This window comes from Artibeus jamaicensis, unplaced genomic scaffold (genome assembly GCF_021234435.1).
Source record: "Artibeus jamaicensis isolate MK-2021 breed Jamaican fruit bat unplaced genomic scaffold, CSHL_Jam_final contig_464, whole genome shotgun sequence".
NCBI classification, from domain to species: Eukaryota; Metazoa; Chordata; class Mammalia; order Chiroptera; family Phyllostomidae; genus Artibeus; species Artibeus jamaicensis.
In genome coordinates, this window is record NW_026521842.1 from 17,903,932 (window position 1) to 17,929,517 (window position 25,586).

Below are 25,586 nucleotides of genomic sequence, written 5' to 3' on the forward strand. Positions count from 1 at the left end.
AAGTCATAATATACTACATAGCTTAGCTGTAAAAAAAATAATCACATCGTCAGAGGACTACAGACACTGAGTACTGACCTATCAGTACTCAGCACTACAAACACTGAGTACTGACCTATCAGTACTCAGCACTACAAACACTGAGTACTGACCTATCAGTACTCAGTACTACAAACACTGAGTACTGATAGCCAAATTAGGATATGGCTATGGAGGAGATGGAAAGCATGCTTGGGGGAATGATGGCAGGGTTGTGAAAGCGAACAAAATCCTTTTCCACACACGGTGAGAAGTTACTAGATGATTCCTAAGACTGAGGAGTGATGCAGGTGCTATGTAGGCATTGTAATTAGAAATACAGAGGTAAGTATCAGAAAAACTCTCTAAAAGAGTTCAAAGTGGTTGCTTCTGGGGATGGGAAACAGAGCAGATTCGTGAAAGGACCACTGTTTTTCTCTACCAGCCTTGTCAATCTATTAAACTCTTTACTATGAGCATGTACACTTTTGTTTAAAAAAATAAAAGAGATATAAATGAAAATATACCATGCTTCACATAATTAACTTTTTTCTATTAATGAGGACTTAGAGAATATAACTGTGGAGCCCTGACTGGTGTGGCTCAGTAGATTGAGCACCAGCCTGCAAAGTACAGGGTCACCAGTTAGATTCCCAGTCAGGGCACACGCCTGGGTCGCAGGCTGGATCCCCAGTAGGGGGCATACGAGTGCGACCACACATTGATGTTTCTCTCCCTCTCTTTCTCCCTCCCTTCCCCTCTCTCTAAAAAGATTAATAAATAAAATCTTACAAAAAAGGAGAATATAACTGTGTAAATGAATCTAAAACCTCATCCCAACGCATCTCTGAGGAATGTCCAGCTTCAAGATCTCTATTTTGTGGTTGAAGCCCTGAGGGGAAGTCCTCCTGGCACCTGCTACAAAGCCCCCTTTCCACTGATAATTTCACGTTGTCTTCAGGGTTTTACTTAAACGTTCTGTGCAATGGTTTCTTCTTACAAATCATTTGTAAAGGCTGACAATTAATTCAATGCTGTGAGTAGTAAGTATATCAAGACTGTTTTAGAAAAATGGCAAGAGAATGAGTTTCTTTGGAAAAAAAATTCATTAAGGTTTAACTTCCAAGCCTAACCTCCTTAACCTCCGCAAAGACACAGTATAGTTTAACCAGATTTTAAAGGCAAATGTGGAAGACCAATAGGTCACTGACTTGAAGGAAAATGGATACACCAAAGCAACAAACGTTTTATTGCTTACCACCTGCTCCTTCCAGAATGCCCCGGACCACTGCCTGAACACCGGCGGGTCTCATCAGCCTTTCAGACAGCAGCTGCCCACAGAGACGCCGAAGCCAGGCTGGGGCCCGACACCTAACTGGTGTCTTCATATCTGTGCTGGACTGAAAAAGGAAGGGAAAGGTATGAACTGAATGCCAGGGAAATAGTTAGGATGTGTAGAAATCATTAAAATGTACATCTATAGAGACAGACTGACAAGGAACAATATCCTATACAGGCTTCAAAAAAGCGACATTTTTTTCCTTTAAAAAAAGAAAGAACTCTCATTTACAAAACCTTCTTAAGGAAGTAAAAATATAGTGAAACTTCAAGTGAAATAGCCAGTGAAGTTTGAAATCCAGACACAGACAAATGCATCAGCAAATAAAATCCAGCTCTGGGGAACACAAGGTTAACGTGACCAGTCTCCAGATACAATCCTTCCAGCTGAATCCGGCTTCCAAAGGAGCCTCCGTGAACATCGCTCACCACCAGGAGGGCAGCTTTCGACAGCGAGAGGGCAAGCAGGCCTTGCCTCCGTGGTCTGAACTACTGGGATTCCTGGTGACGCAGGAATTTCAACAAAGAACTGGGTTTCTTCAAGGGCTTCTTTTTGAGAACTCCATGGAGCCCCATGAATAGTCTTGATGTCCCTTATTTTGAGCACAAATGTTAACCACTGTGCTGTCCATCACCGCACTTAACAATGTGAGCCCCAAAGTTAGTAATAGAAACATTTAATCCTAACTAACCTGTCCTCTCTCTTTTATTTGAGGAGGAACAATAATTACCATTTATTGAGAGTTACCATGTAACCAGGCACTGTGCTAAGAACCCCTCACATAATCTCAACTGTTGTCATGCCCATTTTATGGGTGAGGAAACTGAGGGATGGAAAGATCTACTAATTCATACAGTTGCATAGAGGGGTTGAATCCCAGTGTGCCTAACTCCAGAGTCTCTGCTTTTTACCACACTGTCATTATAATGCATTTGGTTTAATCTGGCAAACCAGGGACTCGTTCATTCAGAGGAGTAGAGTGTGACGCCTGAGGAGCCCAGTGTTGGGGGGTGGGGGAGGGGTGCCTAGTACTGTTCTAAGGATGAGATGAAAATGACTTCACCTGCGAGGTATCATTGCTGCCAGCTTCAGCTGGTCCTTGTTCCTGGCCTACGGCCAATTCCTTTGCCCCCTCATGCTTTACTCACAGAGATTCATAACTAAACTTTAGGTCCTAAAAGCAAATAGATAATTCCCATCTACATCCTCAAATTCAGTCATTTCAGATAAATAATTATTTTTAAGGAAAAAAAAGAAACTATCTTATGCCTAGTAGAATGTATACTTTTACGGTTTCTCAAAGGAGCTAAAAATAGTCCCAATAATAGCTCTTACTTTAATTTCTTGACTTCAAATGCTCCATTCAAAGAATAAGATGTCCAAATAGTTCCACCCCAAAAATGCATTGTCGGACAGCCAAATTTTAGTTTAAAAATATCTAGACTCTGGCTGGTGTAGCTCAGTGGATTGAGTGCTGGCCTGCAAACTGGGAGGTCACAGGTTCAGTTCCCAGCCAGGGTACATGCCTGGGTTGTGGGCCAGGTTCCCAGTAAGGGACATGAAAGAGGCAACAGTAACAGATCAATGTGTCTCTAGCACATCAATATTTCTCTCTCTCTCCCTCCCCACTTCTCTTGAAAAATAAATGAATAAATCTCTTTAAAAACAACTAGTTTCGGGGGGCTGGAAATGGGAGGGAGGCGGGGGTCACGGGGGGTGGGCTGGAAGGGGAGTAAAAGACAGAATACTGTAGTTGAAAATTAATTAAATTTTAAAAATGCACCAAGAGACTTCCGCCAAGATGGAGGCATAGGTGGATGTGCCGTGCCTTCTTACACAACCAAGTTTATAGACAACTAAATATTAGCAACAGAAAACACAGCCAGAACACAGAAAATCGAACTTTTTGGAAGTCTGTTAACAACAAATTCTTCAGCCTGACCGGTAAGGGGCGAAACCAGCAGCTGGTGGAGCGGGGTTGCACAGGAGGTCTCGGTCAGACGGACTCAGGCGCGCAGAATCCAGGCACAGGGTTGGACCTAGTGAGCGACCCAGTGAGCGACCGCAGGGAAACAGCGAGGGAGCAGGGCTGCGGGTTGACTGTGGTCGCGCATTCGTGCGAGGGAGTGGGCGGTTGGACCGGGACCCAGCGGGTCCCCGCGGCAAGAGGCAGGGAGGGCGCCACCATTTCCCTGCTCTGACCCCACCGCCACATACAGCGTCATAACCCAGCGACTCTGAGTGGCCCGGCCCAGGTGAACCACCTAAGCCTCTGCTCCTCACCCAGCTGCACGAAACAGCAGAGGGGGGTCGCCATTTCCCCACTCTGACCACGCCCCCACATACAGCATCACAACCCAGCGACCTGGGAGTCCAAGGCTCCGCTCCTCACACTTAAAGGGCTCGAACAGACCAAAAATGGCTCAAGAAGATCTCAAAGCCCCAGAGCCTATACATCTAAGCGATGAAGAAATAGCAAAACTCTCAGACGCACAGTTTAAAACACTGGTCATCAGGATCCTCACAGAACTGGTTGATTATAGCCACAAATTAGACAAATATATGAAGGCGAAACTAATTGAAATGAATGGAATTGCACAGGACACCAATAGCAATGAAAAGGAAACTGGGACTCAAATCAATGGAGTGGACCAGAAGAAAGCAAATAATGGCCAAACAGAAAAGAGTCAAGAAGCAAGAATTCAAAGAAATGAGGAGAGTCTTAGGAACCTCCAGGACATCTTTAAACGCTCCAACATCCGAATTATAGGGGTACCAGAAGGGGGAAAGGCACAACCACCAGTGGAAAAATTATTTGAACAAATAATAAAGGAGAATTTCCCCAAGCTGGCAAAGGAAATAGACTTCCAGGAAATCCAGGAAGCTCAGAGAGTCCCAAACAAGTTGGACCCAAGAAGGAACACACCAAGGCACATCATAATTACATTAGCCAAGATTAAAATGAAGGAGAGAATCCTAGAAGCAGCAAGAGCTAAGGGGACAGTCACCTACAAAGGAGTCCCCATCAGACTGTCAGCAGATTTCTCAAAAGAGACCTTACAGGCAAGAAGGGGCTGGAAAGAGGTATTCCAAGTCATGAAATCCAAAGACCTACAACCAAGATTGCTCTATCCAGCAAAACTCATTTAGAATGGAAGGACAGATAAGGTGCTTCTCAGATAAGATCAAATTCAAGGAGTTCATCATCACCAAGCCCTTATTACATGAAATGCTAAAGGGACTTATCGAAGAAAAAGAAGATAAAAAATATGAGCAGTGAAAGGATACCAAACTCAGAGTTATTAACAACCACACCTAAAACAAAAGCAAACTAAAAGGACAGCTAGATCAGGAGTGGAAACATAGAAATGAAGATCTCAAGGAGGGTTAGCAACAGGGGAGTGGGAGGAGGAGAAGGGGGGAGAAGGTACAGAAAATAAGTAGCATAGACAGTAGATAGAAAATAGATGGGGGGCAAGAATAGCATGGGAAATATAGAATCTAAAGGACTTGAGACACATGGACATAAACTAAAGGGGGGTAATGGTGGGGACGGGGGGTAGGGTGGAGGGGAATGAAGGGGGGGAATAGAACAACTGTAACAGCATAATCAATAAAAAAAATTTTTTTAATGCACCAAAAACCTCTAGTTTCAATATGAATAAATATATTTCAAATAAAACTGCTACATTCTTGGGAATAGTGTCCATCATTTCATAAAGAAAAATCCTTTTAAGCTACCCTAAGAATCAGTAAAATTTAGTTTTACAAATACCATTTAATGATGGAAAAGATGAAGTAAGATTTGCTTCAATTATTGGATTTCCCAGGAGAGCACAGCACACTGCACACCATCACTAGTGACTCACCCACAAGTGCCCCCGGCCTGCACACCTACCTGGTGCGGCCCTCCCTGGAGGATAAGCAACTCTCGAACTGCTAATGGTTGATACACTTGGTCCAAGATGTCTCTCAGGGCCTTCCTAGACATGGCTCTTTCCTCTTCAGTTATCTCCTGAAAGAAACATGCGCTTGGCTTTAGCGCCATGCAAACCAGGCCGGCACAGAAGGTAACTAAGACTCGTGAGAGGGGAGAGGGAGGCCGGCTCCTTGACTTCCTTCCCCCAGAGGGAGCAGTAACACTGAAACACCCCTGGCCCTCTCTCCATTGCCTCACTCACCTCTGTGCAGGGGGTCCTACTGACTCACCCTCAGGATGAGTGTGGAGTAAACCGCCTGCCTGGCTTTGGCACGCGCAGCTCAGCTCGCTCCTCTTCCACTTCTTTGGAAGGAGTGCACATTCTGTTCTGCTCTTCCTTGCCCTGGGCTTCATAGAGGCCCCTCCCACGCCATGGGGCAGAGGTGCTGCAGTTTCCCAGCCCTCCTTAAAATGGGAGTGGGAGGAGGGAGTAGTAAGTGTGTCTAACTCTGGGATCCACTGTTGGGAAGCCCGTGTGTCTCTATCTAGAAGCAATATCCTCCAACTTTATATTTATGAGTAATAGAGATGATGTCTTGAATTTTCATCTCTCTTGCACTGTTAAATGTTTTTTAACTTATTCAGAACTTGGGTACCAAGGAGGGGTGCTATTTATGGGGCCCCCTTGGGCCTCAACAGTACAGTCCATATTTGGTAACTGCCAAAGCAACCAGGGTACAGCAAGCAGCCAGGGTACTACGGTTTGTTTAGCAAACAGAGGACCGGGAGCTGCTTAGGGCAGTGGCTAGAGCTGGGGCTTGTCCAACTTCAGGTTTCCCCTTCTGTCAATGCCTTCTCCCACCTTCCCATTTGGCCCTTCTTGTGTGTTTCCCTTTTTCCCCCTCCTGCCCGAGATCCCTGGGCACTGCCTAGCCCCAGGAACAGTAATGAAGCCTGTCGACCAGATGCCCCTGTATCAGGAAGTGCACACAACTGGAGTTGACAGAACTGACAGGGCGTGAGTCCTGTGGTAAAAAGCACAGTGCTCTGCTCCACATAAAGGTGCTGGGGAGCTGGGGGAGCTCATGCATTCCCGTCACTGCTCAAGTGACAGCGGCTTTTAGGTTAATGTCTGTGAGCACAGGAAGGAGAGAGAATAGCAAAGGGAACAAACAGAAAAGGAGTTGGGCACTGGCTGGTGTAGCTCAGTGGACTGAGCGTGGGCCCGTGAACCAAAGGATCGAGGTTTGATTCCCAGTCAGGGCACATGCCTGGGTTGCAGGCCAGTTCCCAGCAGGGGATGCATGAGAGGCAACCATACATTGATATTTCTCTCCCTCTCTCCCCCTCTCTCCTCCCTTCCCTTCCCTCTCTAAAGATATCTAGATAGATAGATAGATAGATAGATAGATAGATAGATAGATAGACAGATGATAGATAGATAGATAGATAGATAGATAGATAGATAGATAGATAAAAAGAAAAGGAGTTGGAAGGTGACAGGAAGGTGACAAGGAAACGAGGAGGGTGGGCACTGTGAGGTCTGGCTGCAGTGGCCGAGGAACTACCCTGTGAACGAGCTGCCCTGACCCTCGCCACACTCACACAGTAACAGCTTCTTCAGGCCAGGTCCTACGCCAATGTGGGTGGGTCTCTCATGGGGAGCAGAGGTCGCTGCAGTGTTAGACTCGTGCGTCTTGTCTCCCCAGTTAATGCGGGAGCTGTTTGAGAAAAGGACTGCGTCCTACGCTTCTGTAACTTCCACAGCACCTTCGCAGTCCAGATACTCAAAACCTCACCTACTGTCAGCAACACACGCCCCTAACGTCTGATGATAACAACGAACATGGACTGAATTATGCAGTGTACCGGGTGCTTTACCTACTTTATCTCATTTAACCCTACCAAGAATTTTAATGAAGAAGCCATGGAGAGTCTACTAGTAGTATTAGTAGGAATTACTTTTTGATGAGCCACTATTGGGATTGGGCTAGGTACTCTACACATATTAACCTAAATCCTCACAACCACCTTCCAAGGATTTATATACAACTTTATAAAAAAGGAAATGGCCTTGGTGTGGCTCAGTTGGTTGGGTATCATCCTGCAAAGCCCAAGGTCAGGGGTTCAATTCCTGGTCAGGGCAAATGCATGGGTTGCAAGTTCAGTCCCTGGTCAGGTGCATGCAAGAGGCAACCAATCAGTGTTTCTCTCTCACATCGATGTTTCTCTCCCTCTCTTTCTTCCTCCCCCCCCCTCTCTCTAAAAATAAAGAAATAAGAACAACAATAAAATAATTTCTAAAAAAAGGAAACAGAGGCTCAAAGAAATAGCCTGCGATAGCTGTTCCATTTAATGACGAGAAGGGACAGGTGAAGTGGCCTCTCCAGCTGTGCAAAGGGCTAACGTCTAACAGGTGAAAGCTCCGACCCCCAAAAAGATTCAGTTAGCTACTGGATATGCTTTGACATTCAACAGGAATTCTAGATCTTTCCATCAGTCCCTTTCCAAAGAACTAAGAATTATCTTTCATAATAACCACACACAAACATATATACACATATTCACACAGACTCACAAAAACATATTCATAGCCTCTCTCTCTCTCTCTCAACATATATTTTACCTCTTCCTCGGACTTTAGTGGTTTTCTCTTGGTTGGGCAGAATCCCAGTTGGCACAGACCAGCGGCGATATCCCCGAAATGGCGGCAGAAAATCAGGCTCCCCAGAGAGGCGTGCTGAGCAACATCTAGGAGGACCCTGCAGCTGGCATACAGTCTCCGGGTGGCACCGGGGGCAGCATCGAGACACACCACGTCTTGAACAACAGCCCCAAACTCCGTCCTGCATCTCAAAGGGACTCCGACACCAGGCATGAGGTAAGGACAGACCCCCAAGGTGACTACAAACTGTAAAACTGACTGGATGGTCTTCTGCTGGGAGATACTGAGTGTATCTGGGCTCAGGGCCGGGGCGGCTTCCGGAGTCCGGGGGTCGGCTTTACCTGGACTGAAATCGGCTGCCAGGCGCAGCATGGTTTCCTTCAAGCACAGGAGCAACAGCAAGGCCTGAGAGGTGAAACTCCAGGTGACGTCCACAGAGCTCTGCGGCCATTCTGCCTTGTTGGCCATTTCCTCCCTTAGCAGTTGCAGTTTCTTCCAGTGAGGCTCCTTCAGGCATTTCTCCAAAGCAGACAGGTTAGATTTTAAAGTAGCCAACAAGACATCGTGTTTTGTGATCTGCAGTGAACTGGAGCCTGATCCTTTTAAGAAAAAAAGAGAGAGAGAAATAATATACATGGAAAATGAACTGCACTTCCGCAGTGGGAATGCCTTGCCCACTCCAGTTCACTCTGAGCCCCGGCTCAGGCCGTGGCCTCTGGAAACCTCCCTAATCGCGCCGCCCCAGCCCAGGCAGAATTCAGGACCACATTTCCTCCCTTCCCATAGCACTTCGATGTAGTCAGAATAGAGCCCCTAACATGTTACACTTCATCTAGCTTGTTTCTATTCTACTTGTGTCCTTTTCTTTTTTCAAGATTTCATTTTATTTTTAGACAGAGGGGAAAGGGACAAAAACATCAATGTGTGGTTGCCTCTTGCACGCTCCCCACTGGGGACCTGGCCTGCAACCCAGGCATGCACCTGGACTGGGAATCGAACCAGTGACCCTTTGGTTCACAGGCTAGCACTCAGTCCACTGAGCCACATCAGCCAAGACTCCACTTGTGTTCTGAAGGCAGAGGCCAAGTCTTAGTCCCCTTACTGGGCTTCAATTGTAGCTAGAACAGAAATTTAGAAAGCTGAACATTTACCACTGAAGATTCATTCAACCTGTTCTCAGTGCAGCCATTAAATGATAATGAACACTATTTGATGACATTTTCATTAAATATATTCTAAAGTGAACAAAGAATACAAAATACTATGTAGGCAAAAGATATGAAGTCCACACAAAAATGCAAATGAATTTTAAACATGATAACAATTAACTTTGCTCCTAAAAGAAAGGTAAATTTAAAAAACTGTACTAAAATAGCACTTTCCATCTACCAACCTGCTAATATCCAAATTTTATCACACATTAAGTGGCAAGGTTTGGGAGAAACACACACTATTCATACATTTCTGGTAGGAACTAAAATGGCACCTCCCGAAGGACAGAAACTTGGCATATGTAGCAAAATTACATAGGCATTTACCCTTTGGCCAAGCAATTACATTTTTAGGAATCTATCCTATAAATACACAGGCAAAAATGACATATACGCAAGGTATTCATCGTAGATTGTGGTGCTTCTTGTACTAACAAAAGACTTGAAACAACCCAAGTGTCTATTAATAGAAAACTGATTGAGCCCTGGCTGGTGTGGCTCAGTGGATTAAGCGTGGACCTTTGCGCCAAAGGGTCACTTGTTCTATTCCCAGTCAAGGCACTTGCCTGAGTTGCAGGCCAGGTCTCTGATGCGGGGGGACACGTGAGAGGAAACCACACATTGATGTTTCTCTCCCTCTCTTTCTCCCTCCCTTCCCCTCTCTAAAAGTAAATACATAAAAAAATTCTTTTTTAAAAATTATAGAACAACCATCTCTCGGGAACATCAGAAATTGAGTTGAATGGACATCTGACAACTACAGAACCGAAGAAACTGCATCCATCCAAACTGGCAGGAGGGGTGGGGATGCAGAATGGGCTACCCTCACCTCACACCCACAGGGATAAAAATTCAGGAGAAATTTTCCAGGAGCAAAGAGTCCCAGACCCACACCAGGCCCCCCAGCCCAGTGTTCCAGTGCCAGGAAGATAAATCCCAACTTCTGGCTGGAAAAACAGTGAGGACTGAGTGAGTGGAGGAGGTTGCTAGAGCCCTAAGCGGTTTCTCTTGAGGAACCCACACATGGACCCACCTACTCAGACTCGCTCCCTCTGAGCTCCAGCACCGGGGTAGCAGCTTGAAGGGCACTAGTGGTATGCAGGGAGAGACTGAAGTGTCTGGCACCTAGGAGAGCAGAGGCCATTGTCCCTTTGCTGAGCCCTCCCCCGACAGAGCCAGTAGACAGGTGCCTTTTCTGAGACTCCATCACCCCCGCTAACACTGTGTGACTCACCATGGACATCCACAGAGGCTCTAGCGGACCCAACTTACAGGCCCACCCAAGCTGCTTTTCCAAAAGAATGGCTGGTCTTGGCTCCTAAATCCTATCACACAAGCAACAGCTGGCTTCAGAGAGCCCTAACACAGCCAGAACAGATTCACAACTTGGCTCCACCTAGGACTCTCCAAGTAGCACAAGAAATAGCCTTCTCAGCTTGCTTTATAGCTCAGGCAGGGTGTCCCAGGCAAAACACAGGACCAACGCACCCAGTGGACAGCCACAGACCATGTCAGAGCACCACCACTCTGCCCCGCAGAGCTGATCCTCCACAGAGAGTGGAGATTGGTGGTCAGTGGTCACAGCCAAACTGTGCAGGTGCCTGGCCTGGGTAAATCCCTCCCATTGATCTGCCAACAGAAACCAAGGCTCAGCTACAAGAGGAGGGTGTACTCAGCCCACACAAAGAATGCACATTGAGTATCCAGATTGGGTGATAGGGGAGGCTGTGCCACTGGACCCTACAGGACACCTACTACATTAGGCCACACTACCAAGGCACAGAGTCAAAGCAGCTCTACCTAATAGATAGAAACAAACTGCCAAAATGAGGAGACAAAGAAACATGGCCCACATGAAAGGACAGATCAAAATTCCAGAAAAAGAGCTAAATGAAATGGAGATAAGCAATCTATCAGATAGAGTCCAAAACAATGTTTATAAGGATGCTCAAGGAACTTAGTGAGGTCCTCAAAAGTATACAAAGACCCAGTCAGAAACAAAAGGCACACTAGTATTATAAAGAATAATTTACAGGGAAACAAGAGTAGAGGGAATGCACCTGAGAATTGAATCAATGATCTGGAACATAAAGAAACAAAAAACAACCCTGCAGAACAAGAGAAAAGAATGCAAAAAGTGAGGATAGTGTGAGCAACCTCTGGGACAACGTTAAGAGGTCCGACATTTGAATCATAGAGGTGCCAGAAGGAGAAAAGAGCAAGAAATTAAAAATCTATCTGGAAAAATAGTGAAAGAAAACTTCCCTAGTTTGGTGAAGTAGTCTAGGAAGTGCAGAGTCCCAATTATGATGGATGCAAAGAGGTCCACTCCAAGATACATCATAATTAAAAGGCCAAAGGTCAAAGATAAAGAGAGACTCTTAAAAGCAAAAGAGACTTCCGCCAAGATGGAGGCATAGGTGGATAAGCCGTGCCTTCTTACACAACCAAGTTTAGAGACAACTAAATATTAGCAACAGAAAACACAGCCAGAACACAGAAAATTGAACTTTTTGGAAGTCTGTTAACAACAAATTCTTCAGCCTGACCAGTAAGGGGCGAAACCAGCAGCTGGTGGAGCGGGGTTGCACAGGAAAACTCGGTCAGACAGACTCAGGCGCCCAGAATCCAGACACGCGGAATCCAGGCGCAGGGTTGGACCTAGTGAGCGACCCAGTGAGCGACCCAGTGAGCGACCGCAGGGAAACAGCGAGGGAGCAGGGCTGCAGGTTGACTGTGGTCGCTCATTCGTGCGCAGACAGACAAGCGAGGGAGTGGGCGGTTGGACCGGGACCCAGCGGGTCCCGCAGCTAGAGGCAGGGAGGGCGCCACCATTTCCCTGCTCTGACCACGCCCCCACATACAGCGTCACAACCCAGCGACCTGGGAGTCCAAGGCTCCGCTCCTCACACTTAAAGGACTCGAACAGACCAAAAATGGCTCAAGATCTCAAAGCCCCAGAGCCTATACATCTAAGCGATGAAGAAATAGCAAAACTCTCAGACGCACAGTTTAAAACACTGGTGATCAGGATCCTCACAGAACTGGTTGATTATAGCCACAAATTAGACAAATATATGAAGGCGAAACTAATTGAAATGAATGGAATTGCACAGGACACCAATAGCAATGAAAAGGAAACTGGGACTCAAATCAATGGAGTGGACCAGAAGAAAGCAAATAATGGCCAAACAGAAAAGAGTCAAGAAGCAAGAATTCAAAGAAATGAGGAGAGTCTTAGGAACCTCCAGGACATCTTTAAACGCTCCAACATCCGAATTATAGGGGTACCAGAAGGGGGAAAGGCACAGCCACCAGTGGAAAACTTATTTGAGCAAATAATAAAGGAGAATTTCCCCAATCTGGCAAAGGAAATAGACTTCCAGGAAATCCGGGAAGCTCAGAGAGTACCAAAGAAGTTGGACCCAAGAAGGAACACACCAAGGCACATCATAATTACATTAGCCAAGATTAAAACGAAGGAGAGAATCCTAGAAGCAGCAAGACATAAGGGGACAGTCACCTACAAAGGAGTTCCCATCAGACTGTCAGCAGATTTCTCAAAAGAGACCTTACAGGCAAGAAGGGGCTGGAAAGAGGTATTCCAAGTCATGAAATCCAAAGACCTACAACCAAGATTGCTCTATCCAGCAAAACTTTCATTTAAAATGGAAGGACAGATAAAGTGCTTCTCAGATAAGATCAAATTCAAGGAGTTCATCATCACCAAGCCCTTATTATATGAAATGCTAAAGGGACTTATCGAAGAAAAAGAAGTTAAAGAAACATGAACAGTGAAAGGACAGCAAACTCACAGTTATTAACAACCACACCTAAAACAAAAGCAAACTAAAAGGACAGGTAGATCAGGAGTGGAAACAGAGAAATGAAGATCTCAAGGAGGGTTAGCAACAGGGGAGTGGGAGGAGGATAAGGGGGGAGAAGGTACAGAAAATAAGTAGCATAGACAGTAGGTAGAAAATGGGGGGGGGCAAGAATAGCATGGAAAATATAGAATCTAAAGAACTTGAGACACATGGACATAAACTAAAGGGGGGTAATGGTGGGGATGGGGTGCAGGGTGGAGGGGAATGAAGGGGGAATAGAACAACTGTAACGGCATAATCAATAAAAAATTTAAAAAAAAAAAGCAAAAGAAAAGAAGTTAGTTCCCAGAAGGTTGCCAGATGAGAGGGCAGAGGGGGAGAATGGGTGAAAATGTGAGGGGATTAAGAAGTACAAATAGGTAGATTACAAAATAGCCTTGGGGATGTAAAGTACAGCATAGGAAATGGAGTAGCCAAAGAACTTATAAGCATGACCCAAGGACATGACCAATGGTGGGGGGCTTGCCTGAGGGAGTGGGGGGCACTGGGTGGAAGGGGAAATTGGGGAAGAGTCAGGAAAACTGTAATAGCATAATCAATAAAATATAATTTAAAAAAGATTTCTTGATAAAACTTCAAAAAAGAAAAAATTAATTAATAATAAAATTAAATTAAAAGTAGCCCTGGCTGGGTTGGTTAGAGTCATCCCCACACACCAAGACTGTGGGTTCAGGGAACATACAAGAATCACCCAATGAATGCATCAGTAAGTGGAACAACAAATCAATGTCTTTCTTTCTCTCTCCCCCTCCTTCTCTCTGTAAAATCTACAAACTAAAATTGAAACTAAAGCATAGAAATATTTATATAGTATGCCACCTTTTGCGTAAGAATGGAAGGGAATATGAAATATATTACTTGCTTTTAAAAAAAAAGCAATGGAAGAACAAACTAAAACTAAAATAAATGATTTATTGAGAGAGGGAGGAAACAGTGAGGAGACAGGGCTTTTTCTTTTTGGCTTCATTATAAAAAAAATTTTACAGTAAATACGTATTGTTTCTATACTAAAACAAAGGCTACTTTAAGGTTATAAAACAGTGGGTAGTATATGAGACCTTGTCAAAAAGAAAAATAGCATTTCCCAAAATGCAATCTCGAGATAGTGGAATTGAGGACATTTTAATTTTCTTCTTTTAGCTTCTCTCTCTGTTTTTAAGTTCTACTCTAAGGAACATAAACTACTTGATAAAAATAAAAAGGTATAATAACATTGTTCTTTTAAAATAATAAGAATCAGGAGAATTTTCCAGTACTTCTCTGGGGCGGTCCAGGGCGTGTTCTGACTCACCAGCATGAAATGTGGTTCCTTTGGCTAAAAACACCTAAAAAGGAAATTCGTGCTCTCGAAGCTGGTTGCTGCTACCCATTCAGATCACTAAACAACCTCTAAGTGACTTCTGGTGACTTTATCAAATCTTTGAACCCAAACAAGGGACACAAAGAAAGTGATTTAAAACAAAAGCTATTTATCAGGAGCCCTTTAATAAAGCAGACTCTTCTGCCCTCTACTGGTGATAAAAAATAAAATCTTGAAAATAAAGGCATTCCCTTAAAGCAGCAGTTTTCAACCTGTGGTACAGGGTCGGGGTTTCAAGGGGGCTTCCCAAGAATCTCTCAGGCAGTCTGCAAGGTCAAAACTATTTTCATATTAATAATAAGGCATTACTTGCCTTTTATGCTCTCATTCTCTCATGAGAGTACCAAGTATAAAAAAGTCACTGAGTTCAGGTTCCACAGGGCAACTAACCTTTAAGAAATTCTTGTTTTTAGCACAGTATCAAAGAACACACACAATTATCTGAAAAGGGATTGAAATTCCTCCCTTTTTCCAACTACATAACTATGTGAGTCTATATTTTCTCCATCTACTTCAATCAGAACAACCTATCATGACAGACTGGAGAAGGAAATATAAAAATATAGCTGTCTTCTACTAAGCCAGACATTAATGAAACTTACAAAAATGTTAAACAATGCCACTCTTCCCACTAAGTTATCTTACTTTGCAAAACACAGTTTTCATTAAAAATGGCATTATGTTAACATGTCATGTGGTTATTAATGTTATTTTTAAATAAGTGTAAAAGGTTTTTCTTAAGGTCTTCATTTCTCACATAGTAAATATTGGTACATATAACCCACAGAAAATCTCTTTTAAGTCCTCAGCAATTTTTAAGAGTGTAAAAGAGTGCTGAAACCAAAAAATTTGAGATCTGCTGCCTTAAAACAATGTTTCCCAAATTTGTCCATTTATCTGAGTAACAGCTGTACTGTAGTTTGCTTTATGTGTTTATTTCTTCAAATTAAATCCTTTTTTAAAGTTGAAATGGTGCCCTCGTGAACAGCATTATCTATTCTCTCCAATCACCAATTTAAATATCTAGGCTTTGTGACATTTAAAAACAGACTTCACTATTTGTGTGGCACTTTTTATTAAGTTCCGAGTACAGAATAATGTGGCACGCAAGACTGAGTGGGATGCAGCTCCATTACTTACACATTATGGACATTGTCAGCCCCTTCTCCCCGCTGTAACTCAGTTAATGACAACAGTCCAGTGCATCTACATTTAGGCATTCACTGGTCCCCTTTTTTAACAAACAAAACACTAAAATTAATAAACCCCTTTCAAATCCTGCTTACACGATTTCTAAAAATGAAGATGGAGATACTCTTATCTGCCCCGTGCTAGAGAACAGAAATGGAAAACAGGGGAAAAGAGACGCCTAATGCAGCCGAACTCCTGGTGGCCCGAATGTGAATTCCCACCCAGACTCACTTCTCCTCCCGTGGCCTTCCACAGACTCACCTGTTGTTAACTGTGCCATCCACCCACCACTAGCGTTATCCTGCCGTGTTCACTATGTGTGGTTTATATATATGTATAGTACCACCTCCTCAAACAGATGAGAAGCTTGAGAGCACAAGTTGTTACACATTTTTGTATTTCCAGCAGCACTGAGGATAAATACTATATGCAGTTAATTCTCAGTACATGTTACCTCAAAAGTAGAAAGTTTACAGATCAAAAAAGATTTAATTCAGGGAGCTGCAATTTTAACCAATATTTTCATCCTGTCTCCTCAACTCTCTCTGTCCATCAGGGACATGTAAATACTCGGAATGCACAGGTTTATTTTCATTCCCTCAGCACCTGATATGATCAAAGAAAACAGCAGGCAACTTTGTGTGGAAAACAATATCATTTAACCATACTAAAAACTTATTCTTTTTCAAATAAGAATGGTTGGACTTTGAGTTCATGCATGTAATTCCAGCATATACTCTTCAAGACTTAGAGGCCTTCTATAAATGAAGTTACATGTGCTTTGTGATAATTACTTCCAAATTTTTTGCTTATTTAACTTTGCTTTCAGTCATATCTGAGATAGTCGCAGTTGCTAGACAAATGTCCTCTCAATTAGCAAGTTAAAACTCTATCCTGCCGTTTCCTCCTCGAGGCAACGTAGTGTAGTTGTCACACTATTGGGGAAACCTCCTGAATTCAAATACCCGCTTGGCCACTCAATAGGCTAACACTGAGCAGTTTCCAATGTACCTGAGCCTTGGTTCCAACATCTGTAAAATGGAATACGAGTAATACCTAGCTCATTGGATTGTTGTGAGCATTGAATGATACATCATAGTACAGGGATTGATACTTCATAAGCACTCAATAACTATTATTAATAACTTATTCTCACTTTCACCAGGTATGTGGGAGTTTTCGCAGTTTGGGTGGGTGGGGGGCTGAAGGGGCTGCGTGTGTCAAATTTGAGACTTGGAACATCAACTCATGCTGCTTCGTGTACCTTACTTTGCTCACCCTAACTAAGCCCCTCCCCCCCCCAAAAGCCACTCCAATGTTTCCTTTCTCAAATCTCCAGATAACACCTGAGGATCCACATGGAATAATTTGCTTTCGTCTGAGAAGGGGTTTCGGTAGACCTAGATTCTAGGTCCGCGTCCTATCTGGACCGCATGATCTTTGGGCAGTTTACTTGGGTCTTCAGTGAGACTTGAGTGTCTGCGGCTGTGAAAGGTGAGTGCCAGGGTAACGCACTCCTCCCAAGGTATCTTAAGATTCTAAATTGGGAAGATCTTGTCACCACGAAAGATCAAAAGCAACTGTAAATCTGTCCCAGACTGTAAATCACTAAATACTACCCCCATACCCAGCTCAAAAGTCATTGGTTGCCTTTTCGGGACTCCTCTACATTTTGTACAAATTTCCAGCATCCACATTAGATTCTGCGCCCTCAAGAGGTTGGGACTTCACCTCATCGTCACGAACGCCTACCCTCTCTGAAGCTGTTGCTGCAGTCCCTGCCTTGAGCGCTGCAGTGGAGACTGAATGAAACCCCGTACCAAGGCACTTACACAGTGCCCACCAAAAAAAAAGTAAGCGCTCAAGAGACCCTAGTTAGCATCAATATTCAACGAATCCCATGCCTCCTTGAGCCTGGGTTTCCTCAACCGTAGTGTGAGGCTGGACAATGCCCAAAGCTTCCAGGGTCAGGGCGGCCGCCAGGCTGGAGGCCCCGCGAGGGCCTGGGGGCGCACCGTGTAGGATCCAGGGCAGCCGTGGAAGACTGGCGGCCCTGAGAGTCCCGGGTGCAGCCCAGCGCGGAGGGCTGTCTTCTCACCTCCCGGGCTCAGCAGCAGCTTCAACGCCTCCAAAATCTGCTCCAGACCGCACGTTTCAGGAGCCCCGCTGCCCCAGTCATGCCGGAGATCCGCCATGACTAGAGTGGCACGCGTCGGACGTGACCAGCTCAAGCGCCTGGGCAGAGCGCAACCGTGACCCTCGCCGCCGCCATGTTGAGTGTGGCAGGAGCCGCCGGTGATGGGGGTGGAGCCATCGGTATGGGGCGGAGCGATTCGGTCAGGAACACCCACTTAACTTCCTTCCCCCCCCGGCCTCTTTAGTCTCCCTGGGGTAGCTCATTTGGTTAGTCCTTCTGATTGCGGGTCTGACCCATGGTCAGGTACACAGAAGAAGCAACTAATAAATGCATAAATAAATGGAACAAGGTTCCTGTCTCTAAGTCAATGAATAATTTTTTTTAATCCCACAGATAACACAACCTGCTTAGATGCACAATTAACTGCAAGAAGGGAATTGGCCCTGGCACAGTAACTCAGAGCATCTCTATACGCCAAGGTTGCTAGTTCCACTGGGCACATACAAAAATCAACCAATGAATTCATAAATAAGAAGAGCAACATATAAAGGACCCACTGACAAAACCTAAGGGGCATAGGATTGGGGATGGGAGGTGCGCTGTGGGTAGGGAGGGGGTGGATGGTAAAGGGAAAGTGAAGACAACTGTGTTTGAAAACAAAAATTTTTTAAAAAGAATTACATGCTTATGATTTTTGTAATGAAAGGTCTTATAATAAAAAAGGAAAAAAAGAGGAACGTATTTGTCTCCATTCCTCTCTCTCAAAATCAATAAAAGGTTATTAGAAGTAGCTTATCATGAAATAATATATATTTCAGGATGAAAATATTCATATACCAAAATACTGGGAGACCTAATGAAGCAGGCAGGAAATTGGTCAACCCAGAATTAAGAAGGCTATAACATCTAATAGTTATCAATAACTTAATTCCCAGTAAATACCCCTGGGAATTAAGGGTTAAGGGTTTGTTTCTATCATGTAATAAGTGGAATGGTTGCATTCTATTTCCCACAATTGACCCCTAAATTTTTACTCTGCTGGTCTGAAAACCTTAGTCTGTGATAACCCTCACCACCCACTCAACAAAAAAGACATTACTAAAGCTTGTTTTCACTTTCTTTAAAAATGTGGGTTAGCTCACTGTAGCCACCAAATGAGTATTTTTTTAAAACCCTCACCTTAAGGTATGTTTATTGATTTCAGAGAGAGAGAAACATCAATCAATTGCCTCCTGCCATCAATTACATGCCCCAGACTAGGATTAAACTCCACCACTTTTTGGTATATGGGATGAACTGCACTGCAACCAGTTGAACCACACGGCCAGGGCTTCATTTATGTTACCACTCCCTTTGCTATCAATCAGATACTTGTCACAAGGAAATTTCCCTCTACTTAATTGGGTTCTTAATATTGGGGCTTGGAAATTAAACTGACAAAAGACAGATCAGTGAGAGAAAACAGATTTTTATTCACATCTTAGAGAATTCACAGCAAAATGTGACTCAAAGAGGTGATTAGAATCTGGGGGTGAGACAAATGACTTCTTGAGGAAAGAGAAAAGAGCCCTTAGGAGAATAGATGGGAGACATGATAGTTTTGTGAAAATATGTTTAGGTGATTTCCTATCCCAGCAGTGCTCCTCTAGTCCCTGGTGATAGCAGTCAGTCCTCCCTCTTGGTGAAACTCCTGGGGAGATTTAGGACTCTTGAATTATTTTGGGAGGCAGAGAAGGGGAGTTCAGGGAAAAACCCTGTTAGTAGTATATTCTGGATCCCTTCATCCCTATTGCAACTCCAACTTCAGAGGCTCTTTGCTGTCTTCGGTCTCTTCAAGCCAGTTCATCAAAACCGGAAAACAGATGTGCCTTCACAGAACACCCCTTTGGTTCACATAGCTCTGCTCAAAATACTTGACTGATTCTATCTGACCCACTAAATCCAATCTACCTTGGCCTTTTCTCTAACATCCTGCTTTCGCTTAAATGATCTCTACCCAAAAACTCCCTTACTGTACTCATTAATAATAAAAATAAAAGCTAACATTTAGCAGAGCACTGCTATGACCCAAATGCTTTATACATATCTAGTCTCACAACCTCCTATGGAAAGTTACCTTTATACTGGATGGAGATAGGGAAAGGTTAAGTAACTTGTATGAGCCCACAGCTGGAAAGGACAAACCAGAACTTGACTGAACTCAGGCAGCATGGCTCCTGTCTTGGTGTCTTCACCACATACTGCCTGGTCAGGATCTTCAGAACCAGCAAGAGGGAAGCAGACGCACAGTTCACTGGCCAGGCTCCTGGCCTGGCCCAGCGACCTTCTCTCTAGTCTTTCTCAGAAGTCCCTCTTCCCTGAGGGTATGGCCCCCTGAATATGGTAAGTAATTTGTAAACAGTTTTCTTCTTTTAAATGTTTATTTTTTTTAAGAGAGGGGGAGGGAGAAAGGGAAACATTGATGTGAAAGAGAAACATCAATCAGCTGCCTCTCGTATGTGCCCCCAACTGGGGACCAAACCCACCACCCAGGCATCTGCCCTGACCTAGAATCAAACCGGCAACCATTCACTTTGTGGAAGGTTGCCCAACAACTGAGCCACACTGGTCGGCGTGGTACTCTGTGAACAATTTAATGTTGTTGTCTGTAGAACCATTACTCTTCTATCTTTACCCTTATCCTACTTTCCGCTGATTTTATCGTGGTAAAATAGACATAAAACCCAACCATGTTAAAGAGAACAATCCAGTGATATTAAATCCATTTACAGTGTTGTGTATAGCCATCACCACTATCTATCTCCAGAGCTTTTCACCGTCCCAAAGTGAATCTCTACTCCCGTTCAGTAACTCCCCACCCCCTCCTTTCCATGGTCCCATAACCTCTGCTCTACTTTCTATCTCTATAAAATGGACTATTCTAGGTACCCAATTTATATGGAATCACACAGTAGTTGTCATTTCGTGTTTGGCTTGTTTCACTGGACATCACAGTGTAGTATGTGTCACGATTTTTCTCCCTTTTAAGGGTATTACTTATCACAATTTAACTGTACAATTAAAAATAGTAAAATGTGCCCTGGATGGTGTGACTCAGGGAATTGAGCATTGGCCTGTAGACAGAAAGGTCACTGGTTCGATTCCCAGTCCGGGCACATGCCTGGGTTGTGGGTGTGAGAGAGGCAACTAATTGATGTTTCTCTCCCTTTCTTTCTCCTTTCCCTCTCTCTAAAAATAAATAAAATCTTTAAAACATAAAAAAAAACACAAATTATTTTTAAAGGTACAATGTTATATATATTTTACAATTAAAAATTTTTTTTAATATTTTAGAAAGTTGAACTCCTCCTCCATAGTTTCTTTCTCCATGGTTAGACTCATCCATCATTGGTCTTGCCTATAACTGTGGTGTAAGCAAATAAAACAAGTTTGACAATGATTTAACAAAATTCTTTAATAAAATTTATAAAAATGAATATCAAGTTTATCAGCCTAAACTGCTTTCCTTTTCCACCCTCAAAGAAATACAAATTATCATCACCTGCACACATACACACTCAACACTACAGTGACAGTCTACACAGAATTACATCTGAGTTCAAATTCCTGAAAAATCAAAACAGTTCCAAGAAGTGATTGCAGGAATGATTTTTTGTTTTCTTCAAAAGACTGTTGACAGACAGTAAAGCAACACAGATAAACTTCTTTCCCGGGGTTGTCAAAAGTTTCCTGATGACCACATTCAACCAGAAGAATATCCAAATTGAGTCCTTACCCCCACCTCCCCTGCTCCTTAAGGAAAACTTTGGGTTTTCCGACACACTTCGTTTTCTTGGAATTTGGGGCCAACGTGTCCATATCAGCCAGTATTTTCTGTGGACACCAACGAAAGCAAGCGTATGGGAATTCTGGACTTCAGATACAAACCATGGTGGAAAGAAAGACCCTGGTAGGAAGCACATGTTGAGATTCTTCCATTTTTCCAGAATTTGCAGGACTAGAGGTAGAGCCACCTCAACCATTCTCAGGCTCAGTTTCCTAAATCGCCAGGCTCAGTGACACCAAGCCCACGTTTCACGTTTTCCATCTGCTGCGACATGCCAAATCTTCTCTCTGTGGCTGCAACACTTCAGGCACTGTTCTGAGCCTCAAAATATTCAAATATCACTCCTTTGTTTTAGATAAACATTAAGAGTTAAATGGCACCTGAAAACTTATCACCTCCTCTTCCGGTCAATGCTCATTTAGAGCCAAAGTATCTCATACTGACATTCACATGACAATCATTCTAACTCAGGACAAGTTACATACTCAGGAGATGAGAAAAGAAAACTGTACAATACCCAGTCATGACATGGCCAGACTATGACAGAGCCCCTTACCCTTAAAGGGCCCAGTAGTTTCTGACTCAGAGAACTCATGTCTGGGGCAATGTAAATTCAGAAGTAGTGAGAGTGAATATCGGAACATGAGACTCCGGTGCAGTGATAGGATTAAAAAAATCTACACAAATTAAAAATAAAAAATTTATATAGATACAAAAAAAAAAAATAGTGCAGTTGACCCCTCCCCTTCCTTTTAAAAAATGAAACAAAGCCCTTAAGAAAATCAGCAATTTGCAAGCTTATAAAAAGAGTGATGAAAGGAAAAAAAGGAGTCAAATTGTTTCTAGCACACAGATTAAGATCTATAAAGTGGAAATCATAACTACCCTAACTGTATCACTGATCACAGTCTCTCTTCCCCAGAAATTCATCAAGTGAAGGGAGCCGAAAGGCCAGAAAAATTCTTCCTCCATTTCCCATCACATGAGTATAGGGACCCCTCTGCCCATCTGTCTCGAGTCCCCTAGTCGTCCTCGCCACCTCCGTACATGTCCGCCAGCTTCTTGAAGCGACTGCCCCATTCGTTCAGGTAGTCATAGTCCTGGTCTTGGTCTGACTCCGAGGAGTTCAGGGAGCTCAGACTAGCGGCTTCGGAACCACTTCCTTCATAATCAAACACGAGCAGAGAGTCATAAGGGGGGGCAGTGGGGTCACTGTCGGCCGCCTTCAAGTTCTAAAGAAGGAAAACAACAGGGTCTTTCAGTGAAAGGAACCACACACCTGTCACCAGGCGGGATGCCTCCCCCTGGTGCAAAGTGGACCGTGTGACAATGCAACCATCCTGTAGACACCAAGAGCAATCAACACTAATAAAGTGAGTTCATACAAACTGTAGTGGAAGACAGGCATGACATGTTGTTTAAGAAAAGAAAGTTATGGGAAAGTACACAGCATATTTCCCCCCTGAACTAAAAGGGTAAATTATATGTAGGCAGGGGAGATGTAAGCACCAACCAATCTGGATGGACAGAGGCTAAAAAAAAATGAGGACAGTCACACTGACCCACAGAGGCTGCATTTCGGTCCAAAAGGCCGGGAAGGATGAATGCCAAACCGTTAAGGGTTCATTCCGGTAGTAGGGTCAGAAGAACTAAGAAAGAACTTATATATTTTTTCTTTATGTACTTTGTCATAATTTATATATTTAAAATAACAAGCCATATCCTTTTAGTAATTAAAAAAAAAAAACTACAGTCGAATATAATAACATGCAAATGAATGTAAATGGAGGAAAGAATCTGAATCCAGATGTATCTATCTAAAAAGGATGGTTGAGACCAGCCCTTCCGGTTGCCAGTTTTCTTTAAGACCCAGCGGTAGGAATGGATGTGGTCTGTCACTGCCCACACCGCTGTGCTTTGTACAGTCCTCGGTGAAAAGAGCTCCCGTGGGAAGCTAAAGCAAAGTTAGCCCTACCATGAACACTGGCCACAGGCAGCAACTGGACCAACAGACAAGCCCTGAAACTCTTTCCAGTAACTGAGCAAGTGATCGGATAACAGAGTTTAAGAAAACAGGTCTCGCCCTGGCTGGTATAGCTCAGTGGATTGAGCACAGGCTGTGAACCAAAGGGTCACCAGTTCAATTCCCAGTCAGGGCACATGCCTGGGTTGCCCGCCAGGTCCCCAGTGGGGGCCACGTGAGAGGCAACCACACATTGATGTTTCTCTCTCTCTTTCTCCCTTCCTTCCCCTCTAAAAATAAATAAATAAAGTCTTAAAAAAAACAAAAACAAAACAGGTCTTGCTATAACATCTTAATTGGATTTGTGCCCATTCCAGCCCCATTTCATCCTCATCCTACCCTAAACTAATTAGTTAAGTGTGTCATTTCCCACCTTCCACTGCTGATAGGGGCAATCTTGTGACAGTTCTGGACACTAACATGTAGGATTCAACACCCTTCTTGCACAGCAGTTTCCTAGCAGAAAGATTTTTGCCCTCTGTTCTGCCCTTCCTACTTCATCCCAACTGGAATACAGACTCAAGGCTTGGAAGCGTGGGAGCCATCTTGTGGTCATGAGACAATAAACATGAGGAAAAGGACATACATGTTTTTAGCATGCAGCAGGAAAGTAGGAGAGGCTGCTATTCCAGCCTCAACTGCTTACCCCAGCCTTCTACTTGCAAAAGGTAAATCTACTTCTATTTAAGCTTCTGATATTTATAGCTGAATGCATTTCTGACAAATACATCATGAATGGTATTTTTCTGGCCCTCAGGTAGACAGACTTGTAATACGTATTTAACATTAACAACCATCAGTGGGATGTAGAGGGAAAGAGGCCCATTAGTGAAGCCAAACTGGATTGACTTTGAATTTCTGTAGTTCCTTTTCTAATTCTATTAAATCCCTTCATGATTCTTGGTTTTGCCATATGGACTCCGCAGATCCACAAAGGCCAATTCAAAATGCTATTGTTTCTAAAATTCAGATGACACCCCCACACAGAGTAAAACAGGGCTCAGGGATCATGCAAGATGAAAATGTGCTAAAGGGGAGAATCTAGATTCTTCCTCACTTTTGACACAACTGCTCTTTTCTAAGTTAAGAGAGGAGCTGGGTCTTTTGACTTCGCTTACTTACTTCATCAATGAAGTTTCCAATTTCATCCGGGTTGGCAGGGCGGGGCCGATAGTGGGGCACACCCAAGAGGGGTGGAGCCACGTCATTGCGGGTCACTTCCGGCCGAGCATCCAGGCCCCTGTGCAACTGGCTCAAGTCGAAGTCCTTTGGAGAAAAAGGTAAAAGCAGAGCAAAGAGTAAACCTGAAGCAGTCACAAACCCAGGGTTCCAGGTGGGTTGTTTATAGGTTATAGTGCTCAGTAGTGCCTTAGCTGCAGCTGGGTGATATCAGTAGCATGTGCCAACACAACCCAAAATGATAGTTTTCAGCTGAGGAGTCTTCAAAACAGCACCAACATAGCATAAAAGGATTGTGAGGAACACCTGTGTGTACAGATGGAGATGACTGCACCATACTGACCAAGGCAAGTTAAGACCATCTCCAAATTAGGAAAAATAAAGCTCAAAGATTTAACATCTATAGAAAGAAAAAAAAAGTTTAGTATAGCTCAAATAACTCAGGGAAAATGAAATATTAAAATAGATCCGTTGCTCCATGCCAAAGGTACTTTGAATGGAGTTCATGTTCTGAAACTAGCAATGAGGACAGTAGGCTTTGGAGTCGAGCTACCTGGTTCTAATGCTGCCTAGCTGTGTGACTTTGGACGAGTTGCTTAACTGCTCTGTGCCTCTGCTCAGTCATCTGAGTGCAGAAAAGTAAGCGATCAATAACTGTCAGCAATGTTGTATTAATGTGATGCCCAGTGACAACGTCTGTGTCCTTGGGTGAGGCTTTAAAAATAATAACACACAGAGTGACACAGAGCTATTTCAAATGTCTGCCTTCTAACCAAAGCTTCTTCCAAATACAGTGTTTGCCATTAAGATTTTTACTACAGTTTAAAAAAC

At 43.7% G+C, this 25,586-nt stretch overlaps 2 protein-coding genes across 2 annotated transcripts in view; both read right to left on the reverse strand.

The window, feature by feature from the left end:
* The window catches only part of TANGO6 (transport and golgi organization 6 homolog), a 158,056-nt gene extending 140,257 nt beyond the window's left edge, over positions 1-17,799 (reverse strand). Inside the window, exons 1-4 of the mRNA XM_037162706.2 lie at positions 17,689-17,799; positions 7,903-8,540; positions 5,256-5,372; positions 1,277-1,418 (exon numbers count right to left, since the gene is read on the reverse strand). Of these exons, the coding sequence (XP_037018601.2) occupies positions 1,277-1,418; positions 5,256-5,372; positions 7,903-8,540; positions 17,689-17,785 (994 nt within the window). The 5' untranslated portion in view covers positions 17,786-17,799. The remainder of the gene's footprint in view (positions 1-1,276; positions 1,419-5,255; positions 5,373-7,902; positions 8,541-17,688) is intronic.
* Positions 17,800-21,161: 3,362 nt separating this feature from the next.
* The window catches only part of CDH1 (cadherin 1), a 75,359-nt gene continuing 70,934 nt past the window's right edge, over positions 21,162-25,586 (reverse strand). Inside the window, exons 15-16 of the mRNA XM_037162548.2 lie at positions 24,699-24,842; positions 21,162-22,785 (exon numbers count right to left, since the gene is read on the reverse strand). Of these exons, the coding sequence (XP_037018443.2) occupies positions 22,576-22,785; positions 24,699-24,842 (354 nt within the window). The 3' untranslated portion in view covers positions 21,162-22,575. The remainder of the gene's footprint in view (positions 22,786-24,698; positions 24,843-25,586) is intronic.